This window comes from Varanus komodoensis, unplaced genomic scaffold (genome assembly GCF_004798865.1).
Source record: "Varanus komodoensis strain SLA01 unplaced genomic scaffold, ASM479886v1 scaffold3, whole genome shotgun sequence".
Taxonomy (NCBI): Eukaryota; Metazoa; Chordata; class Lepidosauria; order Squamata; family Varanidae; genus Varanus; species Varanus komodoensis.
This window is the reverse complement of record NW_025335761.1, coordinates 14,682,699-14,706,821: the sequence shown is the minus strand read 5'-3', so window position 1 is coordinate 14,706,821 and position 24,123 is coordinate 14,682,699. Positions and strand designations below refer to the sequence as shown.

The 24,123-nt window shown below is 42.0% G+C and overlaps 1 protein-coding gene across 3 annotated transcripts in view; it reads right to left on the bottom strand.

The window, feature by feature from the left end:
- RAD51B (RAD51 paralog B) overlaps window positions 1–24,123 on the bottom strand; it is a 387,227-nt gene extending 363,104 nt beyond the window's left edge. For 2 of the 3 annotated variants that reach the window (XM_044436055.1, XM_044436054.1), the window contains exons 1-7: window positions 23,995–24,123; window positions 20,511–20,625; window positions 20,202–20,315; window positions 13,964–14,080; window positions 9,669–9,805; window positions 6,257–6,376; window positions 4,513–4,696 (exon numbers count right to left, since the gene is read on the bottom strand). In XM_044436055.1, the coding sequence (XP_044291990.1) occupies window positions 4,513–4,696; window positions 6,257–6,376; window positions 9,669–9,805; window positions 13,964–14,080; window positions 20,202–20,315; window positions 20,511–20,594 (756 nt within the window). In that variant the 5' untranslated portion in view covers window positions 20,595–20,625; window positions 23,995–24,123. The remainder of the gene's footprint in view (window positions 1–4,512; window positions 4,697–6,256; window positions 6,377–9,668; window positions 9,806–13,963; window positions 14,081–20,201; window positions 20,316–20,510; window positions 20,626–23,994) is intronic. The other variant, XM_044436056.1, reaches the window with a different exon arrangement.

The window sequence follows — 24,123 nt, the reverse complement described above, 5'->3', positions numbered from 1 at the left end:
CACCAGCTGCAGCTTCTGAACTGGCTTCTACAAACCATCCACTACAACTTATTAGAAAACAGAGATGAAGAATGACAGAAAGACCATGTGTTACATTCAGGAGCAGACTTCCATTCACACAATAGGGCTGTCCCCTAACATTATATTCACATACAAAAAAACTTATTAGCAGCATGTCCCATTACATGCTCAAGATACTATACATGGTAATTTTAACTGGGATATAAATGTATCTGGTACAGCAACTCAGAAAAACTATATGAATCACTTTGATGTTCTATGAATTTAGTCACAATAGTTCAAGTTCTTTCTAAATTGGCTGTTCATGGTATATACAGAGTTAAAGTACCAAAGGATGCATTAATAAAATAAGTACCAGTGCTGCTTTTCCATTCATTCAGCATCTCTGGAAAACATTAAAAGCTTCATGGATCTTAGCATTCTGTCTCCATGTTCTTAAACAAGGCCAAAGGGCAGGGTCTCTGGGCTGCACCCCATAGCTCAAATTTACAATTTTAATCAACTGAAATGTAGTAACTAAAAGATATTAACATCTTCCAAAACAAATTGTATAACCTTCCATTTTGCCAAGGAACTGCATCAGATTTGCTCTAAATATGAACAGAAGTGCCATTAAAGTCAACATTTTTCAAAAACAATTTTCCTGGCTCCTTTTTAAACATATACTTAAACATGCATCATTGGATGCAATGGTCTGGACCACTACATTTGCACATAATATTATAGACATGGATTAGGAATGTTTTAGTTTTCAAGGCATCTGTCAAGTTTTATATTAGATTGTAGAAATAAACTCAGTTCCTGCCAGGCCTCAGGAGTCCTTTCTTCCTTAGAGTAAATGTATGATTGACTAAGGAGACAACTTCAAGTACCAGAGAAGTCACAGACAGAAGACTCCATAAGTAGAACAGACCTACCCAATAAATGACTTTTTCTTCTAAAGTGTATCTCCTATGCTTGTTGCATATTTATTTATTAAAAGCTTTTCTATCCCGTCCCCTACAAAAGTCTCTGGACCGCTTCACACTTCACAAATCACACTAACCTCTCTCATTCTGTTCTAAACTTGTACTTGTAGGACATGTGTCTAAGGCATTATTACTTCTAACAGATATTTAGTTAAATTTTCTCAAAAAGAAGGTGTTACACAGACAAACCAACTTAACTTCAGCATTAGAATTCTTCATATGTTCTAAAACCATTTTCTGGACTTCTTGAAGTTACATATGGGAGTAAGATACACATGGTATTTTAAAACAAAGCAAGTCCTTAACTGAGCAAATTTAAAAAAAAAAAAAAACTAAGACTACCAGATTTCATACATCAAAGTTCTTTGAACACATCAACACTGGTAGACGCAATACTGCCATTTTAGTTAACTTTATTTAACCTGAACTAGATACTACATTTTCTAGAATGAACAGCTGAAATCCATTCTAGAAAACAACTCCTTCCAAACACAACTACTACAGTTCAGTGCTCTCTCATCACTGAACAGAATCTGTTCTGAAACCTTCTGCCTGACCATGTGAATTAAGATAAGCTGCAGAAGCCCTGCTGTCTGTTCCGAAGCTGCATTTGGTTGGAACAAGGATGACTTTTGAGCTCTGCTTGATATTCCCACCCAGAAAGATCCATATTGAACTCTCTTTGTTGGCTTTCTGCTACAAAAGGTGTCAACAACTACTCGTTAAGAAAACGTTGGCTTTATATGTATGGCTTCCAAGCAATTATTAGTATTCAACCAGTATTTATTTAGGGAGGATTATTTAAAAAATCATGCCTGAAATCATGGATAGCTGCTGCAGTCAACACTAACTATATATATTAGATGAACCAATCATCTGACTCAGACCTTCTGCAACAGATTTGGGGAGTTGCTGAAGGTAACAATCAACTCCAGTGGTGGATGCTGTTCAGTCTATGACTGAAAACTGTTGGATATGAACCATTTTACACCTGTCTGAATGTGATTTGCAAATGCCTTGTTTAGTTTATGTATTAATTGTTGTAAAGCACCCAGGCAGCTTCAGCTATTGGGCAGTACAGAAATGAAATGCAGTGGTACCTTGGCTCATGGACGCATTGGATCATGACCAAATCGGGTTTCAAACAAAAATTTCATGAAAATTTTAACTTGGGTCGCGAACTCCACATTGAGTGGCAACCAAGATCACAGACATCTCCCCCCCCGCCCCACCACTGCAGTTGCGTTTGTGCAGGGAAGACATGCATGGTCATGGGCGCACTCCTGCAGGAAAGACAGGCGCAATCTCAGCCATCTCCCCCCCTCCAACCAGCACAATCGCGGCCATCTCCTTCCCGAGATCACGCCTGTCTCTCCCTCCCCCAGTGCGCCTGCAATCGCGCCCGTCTCTCCCCCCCACCAGCACGCTGGGATGTCGGGCATGTGCAGGGATAACGGGTATGATCTCGGTCATGCTGGGGAGGCGGGGAGATGCCACGATGCTTGTGCTCGGAGGGCGGGGGGGAGATGGCCACGATCTTTGTTGTTCTTTGTCACTTTGCTTCACATTTTTCTGATTTAAAAAAATGGTTGCAGAACGGATTAACCTTATTTACATTGAACCTTATGGGGAAATTTAACTTGGCTCACGAACAATTTGGGTCATGACCAGAGTCCTGGAGCGGATTAAGTTTGTGAGCCAAGGTACCACTGTAAGTAGTAGTAGTGGTAATATAAAGCAAAAATTATAGTAGTGGTGGTAATATAAAGCAAAAATTGTTATTAATAATTTAAATGTTCATAACTGAGAGTGATCTTATGGCATCCTAGACAATGTCTAGAATTGTGTCTAGAATCCACACTTCAATTACTCCTTGCACTTGGCATGGAAAGAAGCTTCATGAAGGTTGGAAAATTGACTCTGGAGAGGGGGGTAAAGGGGAGGCGGCTTGGTGGCCCCAAGGTCAAGTCCAATGACATGTCTGGACAGCACTCTTGTCTCCTCCCCTCCTCCTCAAGAGCACCATAGCTAGACAGTGAAATTGGCCTCTCAGCTGAACTGCAGAGTAGGAGGAACAGGAAACTCCGCCACTCCTCCCATTCTCTACTGGATGCTCATCAGCCTCAAAAATTTGGAGGGTTACATGCCTCAAAAGTGCAATTGGTAAGATTTCAGCCTATCATATGAAAGGGAGAAACTACCAAATACACAAGAACCAACAGGATATGAATGCTAACTACATTTAAGTTAAATCTAGCAAGTTGCCACAATTGTGGAACTTTCTTTCTTGCATAATCTTTGGTACTAAACAGCTGCAGTACAGTTTTCCCACAGGCAAGACTTATGATTTTAGTATTTTGAACACTCATCACACAGGTAGTTCCCTGTGAAATGCACAAAAGAGATTATTCAGCAAAATATTAGATGATAAAACATGCTATTGCATCCTAATAATGCAAATTAATATAGAAAGAAACCTACCGGGGCAGCAATGGGATTGCAAGAGACTAATAATGGTAGTCCGGCCACCCATGAGTTAGCATATGGGCATATCATAAGGCTAACTGTAACTGTGCCGCAATGCAATAACTAGTAATTTGTCTCAGTATAACTCGTCAACTTATTTCTGCCAGCAAAACTAATTCATGCAAAACATACCATTAACAGAACACTCAGGAGAAATTTAAACAAATGAGAGAGGAACATGCTACCACCCTGGTTAAACTTAAACACCCACAATATTGGAGAAGAATAGCACTAATTATTTGTGCTGCAGTCAAAGAAACAGAACTGTGTTTTGCTTTCTTCTGCATCAGGAAAGCAAACACACACTCAGTCTTCAAATCAACAGAAGGAAATAGCTTATTTTTCTACCAAAGCAGAAGTGTATACCAATTGGCTCCTTCCCTACTCTTCCAAAAATCCTACAAGTCTCCACTAAACGGCTGGGTTTCAGCAGAAACACTTAACCTGAAGGCAGTAAATCATCGTCTTCTCTGCCCAATAAGTAACATGCGTTTTTCTTTTATCACAAAAGCAGAGCAATGCATTATCCCAAAAGATATGCAGCCTTACACTTTCAAGCAGGGAAGTGTGTGGAATCTATTTGGGGTAGGGAATCCATCCGTTTCCCTAGGCTTAGGTTCCCAGACTAGGGAACTTCACAGCAGCCCTGAGTCCAAGTTCCCAGCGCCCAGTGCTTGCAGGGTGTTTGCCAGGAATCAAGCACCACATGCTACATGAGTATCATCCCTCTTAGGCACTACCTGTAGCAGCCTTTGTGCTTGTTGAGCAACCTTCAGTCCACATGTGTTAGCAGACCTCATTTCAATTCAGTTCACTTTACAAGAGGACGTGAGAGGAAGTCCACAAATATTAGTGGGAAGGATTCCTCTAGGGTTTATCCCAATCCTAGTTTCAAGTCTTTCTAAGACCTGTAATCTTCCTCTGAGGTGTAAAACAAACAAACAAACAAAAAGGTTGAACTTCACACACAATAAGTAGGAGGGGGGGAGAAACTTACTGGTATTGAAAATTCTTCAGCCAAGTACTTCAGTATTGATGCCTCTTTAGTCAACAAGTTGCTTCTTTCTTGCAGGTTGCCTTTAAGTTTTGTATCAAATTCTTTTCTGACTACAGAAGCAACAGAGTCAATTACTACTAGTTTAACATTCTTAGAAATTATTTCTTCTTCCAAAGATTCAATCCTTAAAAGAAATAAAAACACTAGGTTAATAAGGTTTGTATATATCAATGAGGTAACTGCAGCCAATGTCTATTATTGTAATTATTATTTTAAGTATTAACATATATTAAAGTATATTTTCTATACTGTCCAATATCTGAAGCTCTCTGTGTGGTGTACAATAAAATGCAATATAAACAGTAAAATATTATGTGAGGCAGATGCTTGTACTTGCATGGCATGACATCTGTGTTGTTATAGAAAAGCTCAGTGGTGGATTTGTATATACATGTAGCATGTATTTTGTTTTATTGGCATCAACCTAGCACCTTGGCTGAAGAATCCATTTTGCTCTAAAAAGGCACAAGACCAGAAGACTGACAGAAATTAGAAAGCCCTGGATGGAAGCAGTATATAACTGTCTATGCAATGTCCTTTACCTTCACTTAAATGAATCTAGGATGGTTTCTCTACAGGTGTTTTATGTTAAGTTTACAAAAAGGCCTCCATCAATCTACCACACTGCTACCATGATGTCAATGGTATGCACTAATAGTTTCTATAACATAAAGACTAGGTTATAAAAGGAGCCCATAAGTTAATAAAAGTTTTTTGCCATGCAATTTTGTACAGAATCTCCTTCCTGAGATTTCCTGAGATTTTCAGTTTCCAATTTTTGTAAGAGTCTACCTCCCTCCAAATGGCCCCCAACCATTCAGAAAAGAAGGAAGATTAAAAATAATACGTATTTCCACCATAATTAGAGATATATGTCTGAAACTCATAGTTCAGTGGTAGAGCTTATGCTTTGCTTGCAGAAGGTACACAGTTCAAGCCCTGACATCTTTTATTAAAAGGGATAGTTGCAGGTGATGGTAAGACCTCTGAATAGACAATATTGATCCAGATGGATTGAAGGTCTGATCCAGATGGATCAAAGGTCTGATCCAGCATCAGGTTTATACATTCAGCATGAAGGCAATAATTCTGGTGTTCAGAAGGTGATCCTTTGGTGGTCTTATAGCTACTCAGCACATTTCACTACATTATTATTCACAGGCAACTTTTATTGGAAAAAATGATTGTATTACAAATGTAATCTACACTTCATTCACAACAAGCAAATCACAAGTTTTGAGAATATGCATGCCATATTCTTCACAGAGAATATTAATTTCTTAGAATACAGTCTTGGTTGTGAGACAAACATGACATTCCATAAAGCTCTGAGCAACACCTAGGAAGAAAGGGCACTGGACTGGGCAGCAAATGAAATGTCACGTGTTCATCCACTGGCACATAAATCTCTAAAAATACAGACTTTGATATTACTATGTTCTCTGTACAGATAGAACAAAGTAACATCTTAGAATAGTAAAACCTAAATATTTTGTAAGGTACAAAAATGTTTGTATTTAATCACCGAAAGACCCTCAATTGTTTTAAAAAGCAGCCTTTCATTGTTAAAAAAAATTGAAGAAAAAGGTGTTAAGCTCCAAGATATTCTTCTGGAAAGGCTTTATGCAATTAGAACAAAATGTTTTACACTTTTTGTATTCTGCACAATAAAACCAAATCTTACCTTTGAAGCACACTGTCACAGGTGAGTTCCCGATAGAGATGAATACTGCTGGGCATAGAAATCAGCTTTTCTTCTGTAGCAAAATAATGTGGGAAACGGTGCTGTGCTATCTCAATAAGCCTATTAAAAGTCAAAAACATGTCATACAGAGAGGATGTAAGTCAAAATTCAGTATTTTTTCTAAATTTTCAAATTCATGTCCAGAATTACTAGACATGAACAAAAAACCCCACACAAAGCAGATCAGATCTCTTACAGGGCTGTATGACCTATGATCTGTGAAGCCACTAGGTCCTCACACCCAGTTGGTCAGCTGAATTGCAGTGGGGGGAAACAGTTTGGCAAAAATAGAGATAGTTAGGGATTGGGAGAGTCTTTCACTTCCACCACTACCACCCCAACAATTCCAAGAGCTCAGGAGGCAAAGGATGAATGGGTATAAGCACAGCTGTACAGCCCCTGGGACCCCAGTCAAAACCAGATGTAGAAATCATGTCAAAAATGTTGTACACAGCTGGTCTTTTAAAATAGAAATTGGTGTAGAATATGCACAAGTTGGAGGTCTCCACAGCTATTGTGACACAAGTCTTCGACTACCATGACAACAGCAGCAGCCTCTGAGTGTCAGAACCTGTCAGCTTTGGTTAGAATTTGATGAGAGGTAGTCTGGCTAGATGAGCCCTTGAATACTTTGTAGAATGTCACAACCAATGGGAAAGAGGCTCTGTTGATGAAACCAAGCAAGAGTAGGTCACTCGCCCACTCAGCTGCAATTGTTGATATCCACAAGCACGAGAAACCTGTTGAAGAAGGGTCTAACTTGTAGAGTGTTAATCAAGTTGCAGCCTCATATGCTAAATGGTAGAAGAGAAATCTCTGAGCTGGAAAAGAGGCCTTGTGTTAGCCTAAAACTCCTGTCAGAGGTTTGGTAGGAGACCTGTCATAGCCACTCCTTGGCTGATAAGCAGCCTTCCACTGATAGATTCTCTATCTGCCACAATCCTTTACTCCTAACCCTAATTCCTTTGGACTTTTTGAAGATCTTGCCATTAAAAGACTGTAATGTTTCCCATGGACTGTGCTTACTTATGGACTGATTCATGTGCTTTTTGTGAAGCCAACTCATAGGCCCAGGTGGACAACAGCTAGTCCTGAATTCTGGAGTTTCTTGTGTGTGGACCTATGAAATGTAGGGCTCCTAAAGCTAGAGGCTGTGGACATCAAAATTTCTGAATGTGGGAACTTTCATGGACTTCCTACTGAAAATGTTTTGAGCTTTGGATTTGTTAATTCTAGATTCATATCACAAGGTTAGTACTGACTTTTATGTGGGTGTCTAGCTTAATTCTGGTTTTTCCCTTGGAGTCTCATCTTGAATTGCTTCAGTTAGAAGACCTCAAGAATCATCTTACCCCAACCTATCCCCTGAGTAACTGAGCTTATAACTGGGAAACCATTGTCTGTGTCTTTGACTTTGGTGTAGTTGTGAGTGTACAGTTAAAGCCTACAGCAACTGTCACCTGATAAATCTGGTTTTGAAGACTGTATTTAAGTTTTTGCCCTTGTAATAATCTTACTGATTTAGAATCTCCTGGGTCCGACTGCCAGAATTATGGTTCCACAGCCCAAGAACCTGACAGTGAGGTAAACACAACCCACGAGACAACTTCAACACATTTGCTTGAGAAGAGAAGAGAAGAGAAGAGAAGAGAAGAGAAGAGAAGAGAAGAGAAGAGACGCAGAGAAACAGAGCGAGTCAGGGGTCTCCCAGGCCATCCAGTCTGACCTCCGGCACCAGCCAGCTCCGCTCACGACATGCCCACCATGTGCACATCCAGCCTATTCTTGAACACCCTCACCGATGGGGACTCAATGACCAATCGTGGAAGTCCATTCCACACCCTCGGGGTCCTAACTGTCAGGAAATGCTTCCTGGCGTCCAAATGGAACCTTGGATTTTTTAGGAGAAGAGATTTTTGCTATAGTACCTGTGAAGTGCAAGCTTGGAATACTTAGAGCTGTTGCTCAAATTACAACCTGAATCATTCTAATAGTTCCCCACCAAAAGCTCCCTTTTGGGAAAGTCATGAGAAGCAGATTGCATTGATTCCCAACAGTACTGCTAATGGGAGCTTCCTTTTCAACACAGAAGGAACAGGTGTCCCCTCTATTTGGTGTCAGGAGTTAAGCACCAAATTCTATACTACATCTTGTGCTGCTGAGAACAAGCCTGGACTTTTGCTTCCTTCTTCATTTTCTGAAGAGGAATCATGCATAAAAACAGAGGAAGTAATAGGGTTAGAGATCATTCAAGGAGCACTGTAGCACACCTGTTCAAATGCTTGCAAGCTGGATTGAAACAAGGGGAAGGGGTACGTAGCAGTAACAGCCCATAAGAATTAAAAATAAAACCCTCCACCTTAAACAGAATAATGTGTAGTGTTCATTCCCTACCAAAAATTCTGGGATTTGTAGTGCCAGTCCCATTTCCCAGCCAGAAAAAAAAAGTTAATTGGGGCATTCCTGTGTTTGACAATTACATACTTATAGGAGTGTAATATTTGCATTGAGATTATGAGTTTTCACTGAATGATTTTCCAGTGGCACCATGGGTAGAAAGTAATAAACATTAGGTTTATTAGCAGTTTTAATGTGCAGATAACAAGAAGCCAGAGTGGCAAAGGGAGATCAATATACCCTTGTTGCAACCCAACTTCAGGGTATGTTATGGAGCTAAATATCTTGTTCTGTTGCATGTCTGAAGAAAGATTTTAGAATGACTGCATGTTAAACCAATAATCAATCTCTTCTATCAGATGTTTCTTGATTATTTCAAATGTAAAACAAGAGAAATCGAAGACAAAATGTAGACGCATCAACAGACCTATATCAGTGGTGATGCCCTATTCCAGTCTTTCAGAAATCTGGAAATGAGAATATGTTAGATTCATCCTAAGCTTTTACCATTCACTTCAATAAGATCAGGACTGATGCCTTGGATGGCAATTCAGAGATGGCTTTATTGTACCAACATTTCTCCTTTACTGCAACAGCATGGACAGGAAGCAGCCCCCAGGAAAACATAGGCATAACCACGCTCTAAGATCTGGCAATTTTTGCACCTGACCAGAGTAGTCAGCAGAGGGTGCCTCAGGATTGCAAGCTTACCCTCTAAGATGTGCCTTCTCTCATCACCCAGCACTGGAGGCTGTTGTACCACCCATGGACCATGAATAATCTTGACCAGGTTTGGGGGCCTTGCAAAGAGTGGAGGAGGACTGGAGGGGGTGACAAATTGGAGCCCTTATTTCTTCTCAGCAAGGACACTGTGCTGCTTTATTAACTAACAATATGCTGCAGGCAAACATGAGAATCACCGTTCATAGCTAAAGGCATTGTTTACAATTCTTACCTTTCAGCACTGAATGCAGATTCTGTATCAATGTATATAACAGCTCCATCCAATCCTCTCATGCTGGTGGGCAAAGTGGCCAGTAAGCTCATCATAATGCAGAACTGAGTTTTGCCACAACCTGATGGACCAGCTATCTAATAAGAGAAACACACATATCACATAGTGTCATTCAATTTACAGCAACAAAATCTTTGCTGTTTTAATCTTAATCTACAGACTGCCATTCATTTGTGACATCATGCTATTTACAACAGTGCACATTACATCTCAAACTGATGAAAAGGACAAATTGGAGTTAACCTTGAATATATAACTTCTAATACTTAAACTGTAGAGGAGAAACTAATAACCTTGTACAGGAAAACAACTCATTTTGGGAGAAAATTACCATGCTAAACCAACACATCAGTTTCCTCATACTTTTCTAGAGTAGTGAAGGCTATTTCAAGAGTTTCTACCTCCTTAAGAAACACAAAACCCTTAGTGAATTAGGGCTGAAACTGTGCTTCAATCACAGAGGGTTACAAGTATCCAATGCAAAGGGAGAGCAGTAATGAGGCCATCTCTGCCTCACCACAATCCCTTCTCTGAATTTCAGCTAGCTGGATAGCTTTGGCTATCTAACCAAGGCATCTCAGAAACATCTCAAGGCATCTCTTTTATATTGTTATTTATTTTATATTGTTAATTTTATATTGTTATTTTTGTATTTTATTGTATTTTATTTGTGCTGTGAGCCGCCCCGAGGCTTCGGCAAGGGGCGGCATAGAAATGTTTTAATAAATATATAAATAAAATAAACAGAGAGGAGGCAGTTGTCATATTGTCAGGATACATCACATCCTGGTAGCTCTAGTCTCCTTTCCTCCCTGCTCTGCTTACCCTCTAAGATCGAATTTCCAAAATTTGAGAAATCTTTCTTCACTCGTTGTAGTGGGGGAGGGGATCAAAGCACTGATCCCCAGCTCCAAGGCTGGAGCTCTGTCTCTGGTCTCAGAGCTAAAATCCAAATGATCTTGTAGCCCCTTGTAGCTGCTATCTAAGGGTCACAAGATTGTTCTGCCCTACTGCTGCTCAGATTCCTAACTATACATATTAAAGATACATCTCTGAATTTAACATAGGTGTAGCAAATTCGAAGGACAGAATCTCTCTAAAAGGTGCCTCTTCATACAATCATACAGTTTGTCTTATACCCATGAAGATACACACTGAAAAGTATAATTCTTCTGATATTCTACGCTAGTGCTAATGAGATGTGCATGATGCTTTTTAAACGAAGTAGGTTGAAATATCGTGAGCTTAAGCAGACTCCAGGGGATGGTGGAGGAATGTTGTTCATGGGGTTGCGATGGGTTGGACACGACTTTGCAACTAACAACAACAAGGTTGAAATATGCATAAGTTTTAGTATACTCCATTGGGGTCCTCAGTGCAGTGCCCATGGGCTCTATGGCTAGAAAGGAAAATAATACTGTAATGCTGTCCAAAACATTAAAAGCAATGTTTTGCAAGGGGACCTGCTCTACTCTCTCACCTTGTTTTTCCCCTATCTCAGTCTCAAGTCCTGCTCTTTTTTCTCTTCTTTCTGTGGCCTTCCTATTTCCCACTCCCTCCTAGACTCTAACCTCACTATATATCTCCTCTTTATGCCTGTTTCTCTCATTTTGAGAAGAGAAACTCCCACAGCTGACCACATCCTCCAAGGAAGGATTCTGCAGTGGTATGACAGCAGCCTCTCAAATTCCCAAATGTGCCCAGATTCAAAAGGTTCAAGGGACCCTCCTCTACATTTTAGGCTGCCATGTATTGACATTCTCTACACTGCCTGTTTTGAGATCATTTTGTTTGTTTATTAAAATTTATATGCTGCCCACTAAACTTAGAGGAGTCTCTAGGCAGCTTACAATCAGCAGATTTCTCTCTGTGAGGCACACAGGGTTGGATGGACCCAGACTTAGTAATACCTACAACAGATCTATTGAAATCATGACTAACTTAAATTTGAGTTCAATGTGGTACAGAAAGTATGACTAAATCTGGATCCAACCCATATTCTATAAAATAGATGTAACTTATTACAACAGAGGTGAAAAGCTGCAACCCTCCAGATATTGTTGGACTACAACTCTTATCAGCACAAGTCATCATAGGCAATGGTCAGGAATTATTAAAGTTTCAAGTACAGGTATACAGGTTCTCCACCTCTAGATCACAAGCACTATATACTGATGTTTTATATCTCACAAGTTTTATTAGCAACAAAATTAAAATTCATCTCTGCATTATCTAATTTTGCTTTAGGGCCAATTAAGATGCATGGTTTTGTTCTGGGTTTTTTTGCTTCTGTTTGGTTATACTTATTTATTTAGAAAATTTCTAAATTACTAAATTAGTAAATTTCTTATTATTAATTGGAAAAATATGAGTATATTTGCATTGTAAACTAGGGAAATTTTCAATACAAAATAGACATCTCATGGACCCAACATTTTTGAGCAAAGTTGCACTAAAGATAATCAGTTTTATATTTGCATTGAACTCAACAGAAATTCTGTTGAGTACAACTTAACTCCCTACCATTAAGATTAACAGGCTTAAAATATTTATCTCTGGCTGCTTGTAGCCTTTATTTTTATAATTGGTGGTGGAATGAATCCAACAGACAGAAAACTGCTGACTCTCTAGAACATTCTCTTTCCAAAACCTACTGAGAATTCATGGGGTTCATCTTATTCCAATTTTAACTTGAAATCAGGTGTCCACCCATGTAATAGAGACCCACTATGATAACAGCATTCAAATTTTCCTGCTTGGAAAGAGTCTCCTTTAATACTACATTATTTTCAAGACAAGCGTTGATTAACCACAAAAAGTTACTTACAATTCAGTTTCCAGTTTAAACCTCAATAGTGGTTTGGAAAAAAAGGGTCCATGCCAAAACAGTTTCCTGGCTCTCAGAGAACAAGCACAGGATCTGGCAGTAGAGGATACCACTGAAATATTTACTTTAAATGGCTCGTTTGAGTTCCAACTTTCCAACCACCATCATTGTTGGATAACATAAAAAGAAATAATGGTCATAGCCACAAAAGTAGGGAATAAAATACTCTTCCCATGAGGTAAAAGTGCAGTCTGTGCATTAGCTTTGCCTGGTGCTTTTAGGCTATATAATAGAAGAAAAACAAACTCAGCTGAGGCCATGTTCAATCAAGATGGAGTATGGCATTGAAGAGAGTCTTCATCTGCAAGTTTTAGCTTTGTAGCAAGAAATAAATTGCAGTGATATGCAACAAATACCACAACAGATATCCCTGTTTCCGGTAGATATAGTGCCAGTTCTAATAAACTTTTTCCTGTATGCAACAAAGGCAGATACTGCAAGGTGACATGATAGCACTCTACAGGTTCCTCAAAGGCTGTCACAAAGAAAAAGACTTCTCACTCAAGCCAGAGTGTAGGAAACAGAACAATGAATTTAAACTACAGTATTCTAGGTACAAGCTAGACACAAGGAAGAACTTCCTAACTGTTGGAGCAATTCAACAGTGTAATCAATTGCCAAAAGAGGTAATGTGCACTTCCACACTAGAGACATTCAAGAAGAAGCTAGACAGTTATCCGAGTGGGATGGTGTAACTGCCTTGGCCCCTTCCAATCCTACTTTTCCATGATCCCCTTTATATAGCAAGATCCTCTTTGTTTTGGCTAGACCTAACTTTTCTAGTTGTCCTTACACTTTTCCACCCTTTCCCAAAACTCTAGGTGCTTAAGAAAGTAGGCACTGTGACTGGTTGTCTACTTGGAGATTGCAAAAAAAAAAACATTCTCTGGAAAAAGGTTGTTACTGAAACTGGGTTGTCATGATGTCTGACCTGAGCCCTAACAACAAGCCATTATTTGTTAACCATGACCAACACAGTATGAATGGTTTGTCACTGGGTTGTAAACTGTGAGTTGTTCAACAACCCACACTGAATTCCTGTGTGTGAGCTATCATGTTGTGCAAAATCCATACCTTCACCCAACCTCTGTGAATTTCAGAAGATTAATGATAGGGATATATTATCATTTGATTCACCGCTATTACTGAGCAAGACTGCAGCAACATTATTTTAATAATCCATTAAATCCAAAATGAATTATTATTTTATAAAAAGGCTCTGTGCCTCACATTTTAATTATTCTAAAAGAACAGCAACTTCTTTCAGTATGTAAAATAGACACTTATCTTCCATCTTCTGTTATATAAATGGGAACAAATACATTTAGCAGCATGTCCTTTTTTTTACCTCTGTAAGAGATCCACAGGCAATTCCACCATGTAGTATTTTATCCAGACCTTCCAGTGTTGTTGGCAAGAATGATGATGAAGGATTGATGGTTCTTTTCATTTTCATTTCATAAACCTACAATAACCAAGATCAATTAGAAAAAGATGTATTTAACTGGTAAAGAAATGTCTGGTATTTGTTTTTTCACCAAAGTAGACTTGCTTAGTGCTTGCTTGCCAAAACAAAAAGTACCATGCAGTTCTTTAATGAGATTTCCCCCTCTCCACCCACCAAACCCAAGACCACAAAATAATATTAAAGACTGTGCTGTCTATTAACATTCTTATGTTGCAGCCTTCAACATTACAAACTCACAAAAGTACTTTAAAATATTTTTTCATCTTTTGGACAATACGCAAAACATGATTTGCAAATTACCACTTCTGAAGAAGGTATTATCCTTGTGGTTAAGAACAGCTGGGAAATGCACACAATGAAACCCCAGACTATGAAATAACTGATTCTGTTACCTATTCCAAAATGTCTGGGTTCAGTAGAAGGTTTATTGAAGTTTCTGTGAAGAATTCTAGAAAGAATTTTATACAGAAATCTAAGACAATATTTAAAGTGAACAAAATGTAGCTAGGAGACACTTGGATACTCTTCTCTGAATACATTTCGCTTTGCCACAAGAAGCTAAAGTTCTAGTACAGGGAAGTGGGAGCATCAGATTATGCTTTTAATAGTATTCAAATCTTATGCCAGACAGTATGACTATGGATCAGTGAGGAATCCATTTGGGGGTGGGAATCCATGAGATTCCCTGGGTTCAGTTTCCTAGACTTCAGTCTGCTTTGCAGTGGTCCTAAGTCCAAGTCCCTGATGAGCATGCCCGGCATACACTGTGCAAGCAGCATCCCTATTCCTTGCCACATGTAACAGCCCAAACAGCTTTGTTGTAAACTGCCTAGAGAGCTTCAGCTGTGCGATGGTATAGAAATGAAATAAAAAATTAATAATAATACATATTATTATTACATATAATACATATAAAGACCTCAGAACTCATCACTGTTACCTCCTGAATAGTCTAGCGGAGAGAACACTAGACCAGGAGCAGGAAAACACATGCTCAAATCCCTGCTCAGTTTTGAAGTTACCACCATATGCAATTCAAACAATCCCAAACTCTTAACCTATTTCAACAGGACTGTTGTGAGGATAAGAAGGCGGGAATGTACTTCACCCAGATTTCTTTGGAGCAAGGGTGGAATAAAAACTACATTCAAACAATAGCATATATTTATGACTAATAAATGTAAATGATTGAATTTATGGGGGTTTTTATTTACAGGTAACATGAATATAGGTACTTGCATAATGTGGTGTAGTGGTTAAGAGCATGGGACTAGGACTCAGGCGATCCGGGTTCTAGTCCCCACGCGGCCATGGAGCCAACTGGGTGACTTTGGGCCAGTCACAAACTCTCAGCCCAACCTACCTCACTGGGTTGTTGTTGTGTGGATAAGATGGAGGAGGAGAATGATGTAAGCTGCCTTGAGCCCTTTGTAGGAAAAAGGCAGGATATAAATCGGAAATCGGAAATAATGGTCAGCAAATCACTAAGAACTGCTTGCATTTGCAAATTTTTGTATGATACATTTTGCACATACATGGTGATCAGTTCGTATGATAAATGTGTAAACACCATCCATTCCTTCCCAACTGCAATCCAGTAGATTCAGTACTGTTTGGTCATCATGATCAAAGAGGATGAATAATCCTCCGATATCAATGAATGTTTCTTGGAGGTGTGTTGTGGAGCTGAAGGAAGATCAGCAAGAGGGTGTTCCGATTTTTGTGCACAGCAACCCTCAAGTGTTTAACTTCTGCAGATCCTGTCCACACCACCACTCTTCACCATGCAGGTGCCCTACCGATGTTCTAGACTGCCACCCCAACCAGCATCGCCAATAGTGAGAGAAGATGGCAGTTGGAGTGTAAGTATCTGGAGGGCATTGCATTAGGGAATGCTAATCCATACTCTCAGCAGATACTTCTAATGTCTTTATAATCGAACATCTGCCTCTCCGAATTGTGCCAAACATCTGCTGCATGCTTGGAAATGATTCAACACAGGTTCTGGGGAAACGAAGGTGCCAAAGATTTATTTTCCAATGCCGCTGCATCTTTGCAGTGCCATTCGGAAGAACCAGCTGCAATCTGACTCAGAGAGTGAAAGAGCACGTTATAGCATTGATTGTGACAGGTTGCAAGACACATTGAAAACAAAGCTGTTCACAAGTTAGGCTTCAGAGTACAGTTCCAGTGACAGAAATGTCACAGCAGAGCACTTAGTGATGCTGTTTGTGTGTTTGTTTCATAATTAGGATTAGGGTCTTAATTGTGCTAATGTCTGTTTCTCTTCCTGGAGAGAAACACTGGTTACCTATTGACTCTCATAGTGTTATTTCTCTAAGAAGCAATGTATTTTCTGCTATTTCTTTACTATATCCTATGCTACCTACCATATCCTATTATATCTCAAGAACAAGTCTGCCAATATGGCAGACTTTGCACATTATTTCTTTCCTATAAGGACATAAGCATATAATGCATATTTACAGTAATACCTGAAATATGTCTGCCACAAGTAGACACATCAGACAGAAAGTGCACATGGTGATAATTATTAGTTCCTTCCAGTGGTTGACATCTGCCCCTCCTTCTGGTTTTGCCCCCAGCCAGAGGGTTCCAGGTAGTCTTGTCAACCGCCCCTCGGGCCTGACAGTGCTGCTGCTCAATGCCAAGTCAAGAATAAATCTTCCCTCATCCATGACTTGATTGTGGATGAGTGGGCCAATCTGACTTGCATAACGGAAACCTGGGCGGGAGGGGGGGGGATGTCACCCTCTCTCAAATGTGCCCGCCCGGGTATCTGGTTCAGCACTGTTCATGCCCGGAGGGGAGGGGAGGGGGGTCGCTTTGGTTTACAGAGCCTCCATCTCTCTCACGGGACTTCCGGTCCCTTCGAGACCAGGGCTGGAGTGCCTCTACTTGGTGTTGGGCGACCGAGACAGATTGGGGATTCTGTTGGTGTACCATGCACCCTTCTGCCCATCAGTCTCCCTGCCTGAGCTGACGGAGATCATCTCGGACCTGGTGTTGAGGATCCCCAGGATGTTGGTCCTGGGGGACTTCAATCTCCATGCCGAGACTGGTCTGACCGGGGCGGCTCAGGACTTCATGGCCTCCATGATGGCCATGGGGCTGTCTCAACATGTTACCAGCCCAACCCATGAACGTGGACACACTCTGGACCTGGTTTTCTCGACGGGGCAGGAAGAGGGTGGTCTGAGGGTGAGGAATTTATGTTTGACTCCCCTGTCATGGTCAGATCACTTCCTGGTGAGGTTTGTGCTTGAGAGCGACCTCTCCCTCTGCAAGGGTGCGGACCCGATTGTGTGGGTCCGCCCCCGGAGCTGGATGGATCCGGATGGATTCCTGAAGGCCCTGGGGGAGTTTCCGGCTGACGAGACTGGTGCTCCTGTCGAGGCTCTGGTCGAACTGTGGAACGGGGAGATGACCAGGGCTGTGGACACAATCACTCCTAAGCGTCCTCTCCCACCGGGCAGAGCCCACTCTTCCCCTTGGTATACACCTGAATTGCGGGCGATGAAGCAGGCTAGGAGATGGCTAGAGAGTAGGTGGAGGAAATCACGGGATGAATCTGACCGAACACACTTGAGAGCCTATTATCAGGCCTATGCCGTGGCGGTGAGGGCAGCGAAAAAGAGTTTCTTTTCCATTTCCATTGCCTCCTCAAAATGCCGTCCAGCGGAGCTTTTTCGAGTGGTGCAAGGCCTGGTTCGTCCAGGTCCTAAGAAAGATCTGGTTCCACCCTCAAAGGCCCACTGTGACGACCTTGCCATGCATTTCAGGGAGAAAATCGCTTAGATTCGTCACGAGCTAGACACCACTAGTGAATCAGAGGTTTCTGGGGAGACACCAATGCTGCCGTCTGGTCCAAAATTATTGGATGAATTTCAGTTATTGCAGCCTGATGATGTGGACAAGGTGCTTGGACGAGTACGTCCCACCACTTGCCTATTGGACCCTTGCCCATCTTGGTTAATAAATAATTCCAAGCATGGGATTGGGATCTGGATCTTGGAAGTGGTTAACGCTTCTCTGAGGGAGGGTCAGGTGCCTGCCCCTTTAAAGGAGACGGTAGTCCGACCGGTCCTGAAGAAAGCGTCACTGGATCCAGAGATGGCCACTAATTATAGACCAGTGGCCAACATCTCGTTTCTGGGCAAGGTGTTAGAGCGGGTGGTGGCGGGACAACTCCAAGCTCTCTTGGATGAAACTGATTATCTGAACCCATTTCAGTCCGGCTTCAGACCCGGGTGCGGTACTGAATCTGCCTTGGTCACCCTGTACGATGACCTGTGCAGGGAGAAGGACAGGGGGAGTGCGTCCCTGTTGGTTCTCCTGGACCTCTCAGCGGCTTTCGATACCATCGACCATGGTATCCTTCTGGATAGGCTAGTGGGATTGGGGGTCGGAGGCACTGCTTTGCAGTGGTTCCGCTCCTATCTCAATGGCCAATTCCAGAAGGTGGTGCTGGGGGACTATGGCTCTGCACCATGGCAGCTATGCCATGGAGTACCACAGGGGTCCATTTTGTCCCCTTTGCTGTTCAACATCTACATGAAACCGCTGGGAGAGGTCATCAGGAGGTGTGGGCTGCGGAATCATCAGTACGCTGATGATACCCAGCTCTACCTCTCGTTTTCCACCAATCCAGGTGAGGCAGTGGCTGTACTGAACCGGTGCCTGGCCGAGGTAATGGGCTGTATGAGGGCCAATAAACTGAAGCTCAGTCCAGGCAAGACGGAGGTCCTGTTGGCTGGAGGATCGGGCTTCGGAGAGGGTGAATTGAACCTAGTCCTGAATGGGGTTGCACTCGCTCTTAGGGACAAGGTCCGCAGCCTGGGAGTGCTCCTCAACCCAGAGCTTTCATTGGAAGTTCAGGTGACAGCAGTGGCGAGGAGCGCTTTCCTTCAGCTTCGGCTGATCCATCAGCTGCGCCCCTACCTGGAGTACGACTGCCTGGCGACAGTGACACACGCGCTGGTGACTTCCCACCTTGACTTCTGTAACGCACTCTACATGGGATTACCCTTGAACACGGTCCAGATACTTCAATTGGTTCAAAATAGAGCTGCCAGGCTGCTGACGGGGACTGGGCGTTACGTTCACATGACTCCAGTCCTCCGTCAGCTTCACTGGCTTCCCATTGAAGTCCGGGCCCAATTCAAGGTGTTGGTGATGACCTATACAGCCCTAAACGGCTTGGGTCCTGGTTACCTGCAGGAGCGCTTACATCCATATACGCCCGACCGCCCCTTGAGATCTGCGGGAGAGGCCCTTCTCTGGGAACCCTCCATGAAAGAAATTAGGAGGGTAGGTACTCGGAGGAGGGCTTTCTCTGCGGTGGCGCCCAATCTATGGAATGTGCTCCCCAGAGAGGTCCGCCTGGCACCGTCGTTATTTGTTTTTTGGCGCCAGGCAAAGACCTTTTTATTTAAACGTCATTTTAATTGTTAATATTATTTGCTTATTTTATCTGACCAGGGCGACTTATTTTATATTGTTAATTTGTTTTATATTTTGAATGTATTATATTTTAATTTTATGTTGTGAGCCGCCCCGAGGCTTCGGCGAATGGGACAGCATAGAAATGTTTTAAATAAACAAATAAATAAATAAATCCTACTTTGCAAAGCCCTAAATGGCTTGGGACTGATATACCTGAAGGATTGTTTTTTCTCATACTTACTTACTCATTCTTTAAGATCTGAATCAGAGGCCCTTCTTAAAGAACTATCCCCCAAGAAAGTAAGGGAATGACAAATAGAACAACCATCTTCTCAATGGTTGCATTACACCAATGGATTGGGCTCCCCAAAGTTTGCCTAGTGCCCCCATAATCAGTGTTTTGGTGCCAGGCAAAGACTATCCTATTTTTTAGCTATTTTAAAAATTAAGAAATTCAATATTTATATTTTATATGGTTTGTATTTTATGCATTTAATTGATTTTAAACTGCTATACTTACTCCTACTGTAATATCATTGTATTTTATGAACTGTTATGTATTACTGATTTTTAACATATTGTACACTGCCCAGAGAGCCCTGAATTGAGCTATAAGTTGTGGTATATAATTTAAAAATAAAGGAATACATACAGTTTGCATTCTGGGAGCACAGGACTGGCTGACTTTATGAATAAGTTTCTTTACATTCTGGTAGCTCTGTCCGGTCACTTTCATTAGCTCCAGTAGTGACAAACATAAAAAGTCCTGAAATATAAGTATGAAAAACAAATCTTAGGGAATTAAGTGTAGAAAACAGCTGGACAGAGTTCATATATTTAAAAGTATTTTCTTAAGTATTCTGCACCTACTCAAAATAACCACACTTTTAAGGATAATCTTGCTTGTGTCACACATCTCCTACCATTACAAGATTTTATGCCTGTATTAAATGAGTCTCACCTTGCAAGTAGTGATCTGATGTCGACTTAGACTTTCACAAAGATCCTGGGGCAAACCTGCTCTTCTCAGTCTTTTATATGCCATGTTCAATTACTGAGTAATCAGAAACACAACCCTGGGATTTAACAAATAAATTACTTGAAACAACCATGTATACATAAAATTACCTTCATTTTACTCACTTTTATGGTTAGCTATAATTCTAGATTCAATTTATTCTGTACATCCAATTCTGCCTTCCTTTTCATGAGTACTCATAGATTGTGTTCTGGTCCCTTCTGATTACAGTACAACCAAAAGATATCAAGGTCTCTCTGTCCATAGTCTTTTACATCACCTCAACTTGTGTGATACTGGGGCAGCACTCAAAACAATGTTGCCACAAATACCTCTTTCTAGGGCAGCAAACAGAAGTGTTCTCTCAAACTGCCCTCCATGTAGACTCTTTGAATGTTTAATGCTTCATATATTAAGGAGGAGTTGAAACCAGCTGAATCTTGTTTGATATGGGGGGTTGGGGAGAATTAAAGCTGACAGATGTGATCTTGGATATAATGTTGAAGGCTGCTGGTTCTAGGGGACTTCACGGTTCATAATGAGGGCTTCTTATCCAAAGGATTTCATGGCTGCCATGGCAACCATGGGACTGTCCTAACATGTCATTGGCCCAACACATGTGGCTGGGCATACTTTAGACTTGGTCTTCTCATTCAAATATGAGGATAATCAGTCCCTTTGTCATGGTCAGATCATCACCTGCTGAGCTTTGACTGATGGTGGCTTTTTCCCTCTGCAAGGTTGGGGGACCTATTAAGATGGTCTACCTCCAGAGGCTGATGGATCCAGATAGTTTCCAGAGGGCTTTGGGGGATTTTCCAGCTGACATGGCTGGAAAAATTTTCAAAGCCTTGGTCATGCTGTGGAATGCAGAAATGACCTGGGAGGTTGACATGATTGCCCTCTCTGTTGCACAACTTGTACAGCTCCATAGTATACCCTCCAGCTGAAAGCAATGAAACAAATTAGGAGATGGTTGGAGTGCAGATAGATGAAAACCCCCAGTGCATGCAACAGAAACCTGGTATGTGCATGCAATAGGGTATATTTTGAGGTAGTGAGGGTGACAAAGAACCAATACCTCACTGCCTCCATTCTTCTCTTTGCCACCCAATGGAACTTTTCAAGGTTGTCCAGGGCTCATTACGTTCTGGTCCCAGGGGCATTTAGAACCATCGCAGTCCCACTATAATTCATTCACTAAACACTTCTGGGGCGGGGGGGAATCTCTTGGACTTGAATGTGTGAAGATATCCAGTGCACAGCCTGGTCCAGTTTTATGGAATGTGTTTCAGTTGGTACAGCTCAAGAATGTGGAGGTGCTTGGACAGGTTCATGCAAACACCTCTGTACTGGATCCTTGCACTTCCTGGCTTATAAAAGACAGGAAGGAAGGAACAACCAGCTGGACCTGGGAAGTGAATAATGCCCTATTGCAAGAGGAAGTAACCCCATGCTGTCTTAAAGAGGCAGTTGTGAGGCTACTTCTAGAAAAATTCTCCCCTGACCTGGAAAATCTGAATAACTTTAGGCCACTAGCAGACATCCCTTTCTTGGGCAAGGTTCTTGAACAGATGGTGGCCAACTAGTTCCAGGCACTCGTGGATGAGACTGATTATCTGGACCCATTTCAGCTAGGATTCAGGTCTGGTTTTGGCACACAAAAAATCTGGACTGCCCTGTATGATGACTTTCACTGGGAGCAAGGGTGACCCTGCTGATATTGCTGGACCTCTTAGCAGCTTTTAATACTATCTACCATAGTTATCATTTTGGGACAACTGAGTGGCAGGGGTGGGGTGGGCATTGAGTTACGGTGGTTCAGTTCCTACTTGGAAGACCATCTCCAGAAGATAGTGCTTGGGAAATACTGTTCAGCCCTGTGGATTCTCCAGCATGGAGTTCCTCAGGGGTCTGTTCTGCCCCCACCCACCCATGCATGCTATTCAACATCTAGTGAAACTGCTGAGTGGGGTCATCCAGTGTTTTGGAGTGTGTTGCCACCAGTTGCTGATAACACACAACTTTATTTCTCCTTTTCATCATCAGCAGGTGAGGATGTGGATGTGCTAAACCAGTTGGCTGAGGGCCAACAAACTGAAACTCAATCCAGACAAGACTGAGATGCTGTTGGTGGGTGGTTCTTTTGACTGGATTAGCGGTCAACCTGTTCTAGATGGGGTTGCACTAACTGATAGAGCAGCTTCATAGCTTGGTGGCTACTCTTTGATCCATCTTTGTCACTTGAAGCTAAGGTGACATTGGTGGCTCAAGGCACCTTCTACCAGCTTCAGCTGGTGGCCCAGCTATGTCCCTATCTAGACAGGGATAGTCTAATTTGAGTAGTCTGCACTCGTGTAATCTCTAACCTGGATTTTTGCAATGCACTCTACATGGGGCTGCCCTTGAAGGTGGTTCAAAAGCTGCACATGGTGCAGAGTGCAGAAGCCAGATTAATAACCAGGACCTGCAGGTCTGAACTTAAGACCAGTTCTGACCCACCTGCATTGGCTGCCTGTATGCATTTGGTCCCAATTCAAGGTGTTGGTTTTAACCTACAAAGCCTTACATGGCTTAGGACCACAGTACATGTCAAAGAGCCTCTCCCAAATATCCATTCATTTGCTCCACACCACACAAAATTTCGTATACCTCTATCAAATCCCCTTACACACTTTTTTCTTGGGTACAAATCCCCAAATGTTGCAACTTTTCCTCAGAGATGAGTCCACCTTTGATCATTTTCATCACCCATTTCTGCACAGAGGAACATGTCTTACCAATGGAGACAATAAACAACCTTATATGCATTTACAAATGAGTAAGCATCTCTGAACTCAATGAAACTCACTTCTATGTAGAAAAGTATAATAATTTACTAACAGGTATTTGCATGACCTACAACAGCCTTCCCTGTCCTAGAACCCGACTGGACGTCAACGTGGCTCGGTCAACTGTCAGTCATTCTGAGAACTGTAATCCAAAGCATATGGAGGGCCCTAGGAAGTGCTCCTTACAACAGCTAAAGTCTCAACAACGACTGGACGTATTTTGAAAAAGTCCAGCATAACGGATCAGCTTAATGCTTTTTGGATTTAGAATTGCGAAGGCAGCCACAGAGGAGGAGAAGCAAGTAAGTTCTAACACCTAACTTTTCCAAACCAGCCAAGTTTCCTCACAACTGCCCAGTGATACGATCAGTTTCTCTGTAATGTGAACATGTACCGAGGGAAGCAGTGGCGTGGCAAGCCACGCCACGCCACGTATTCAGAAGACGCCGGCAGACCGAGCCCCGACTCTGCCAGGAAGGGCAAAGAGACAGAGGCCCCGTCCAGACGACACCCCCCAGCCTCAAAGCCTCTCGCTCCGGTTCCTTCGCCTCCATCGAAAGCAGGTGAAGAGGCATATTAAAGACCCTTTTACCCACCCAACTGAGGAAAATGCTCCCAGCAAGGGCGGAGCGGCCGGTCTCCAAGGCGACGACAGCAGCAACGCCCAGTCCCAACCTGGACACTTTTCAAAGTCTCCCACTTCTCCGCAGAAGGCGGAAACGGCT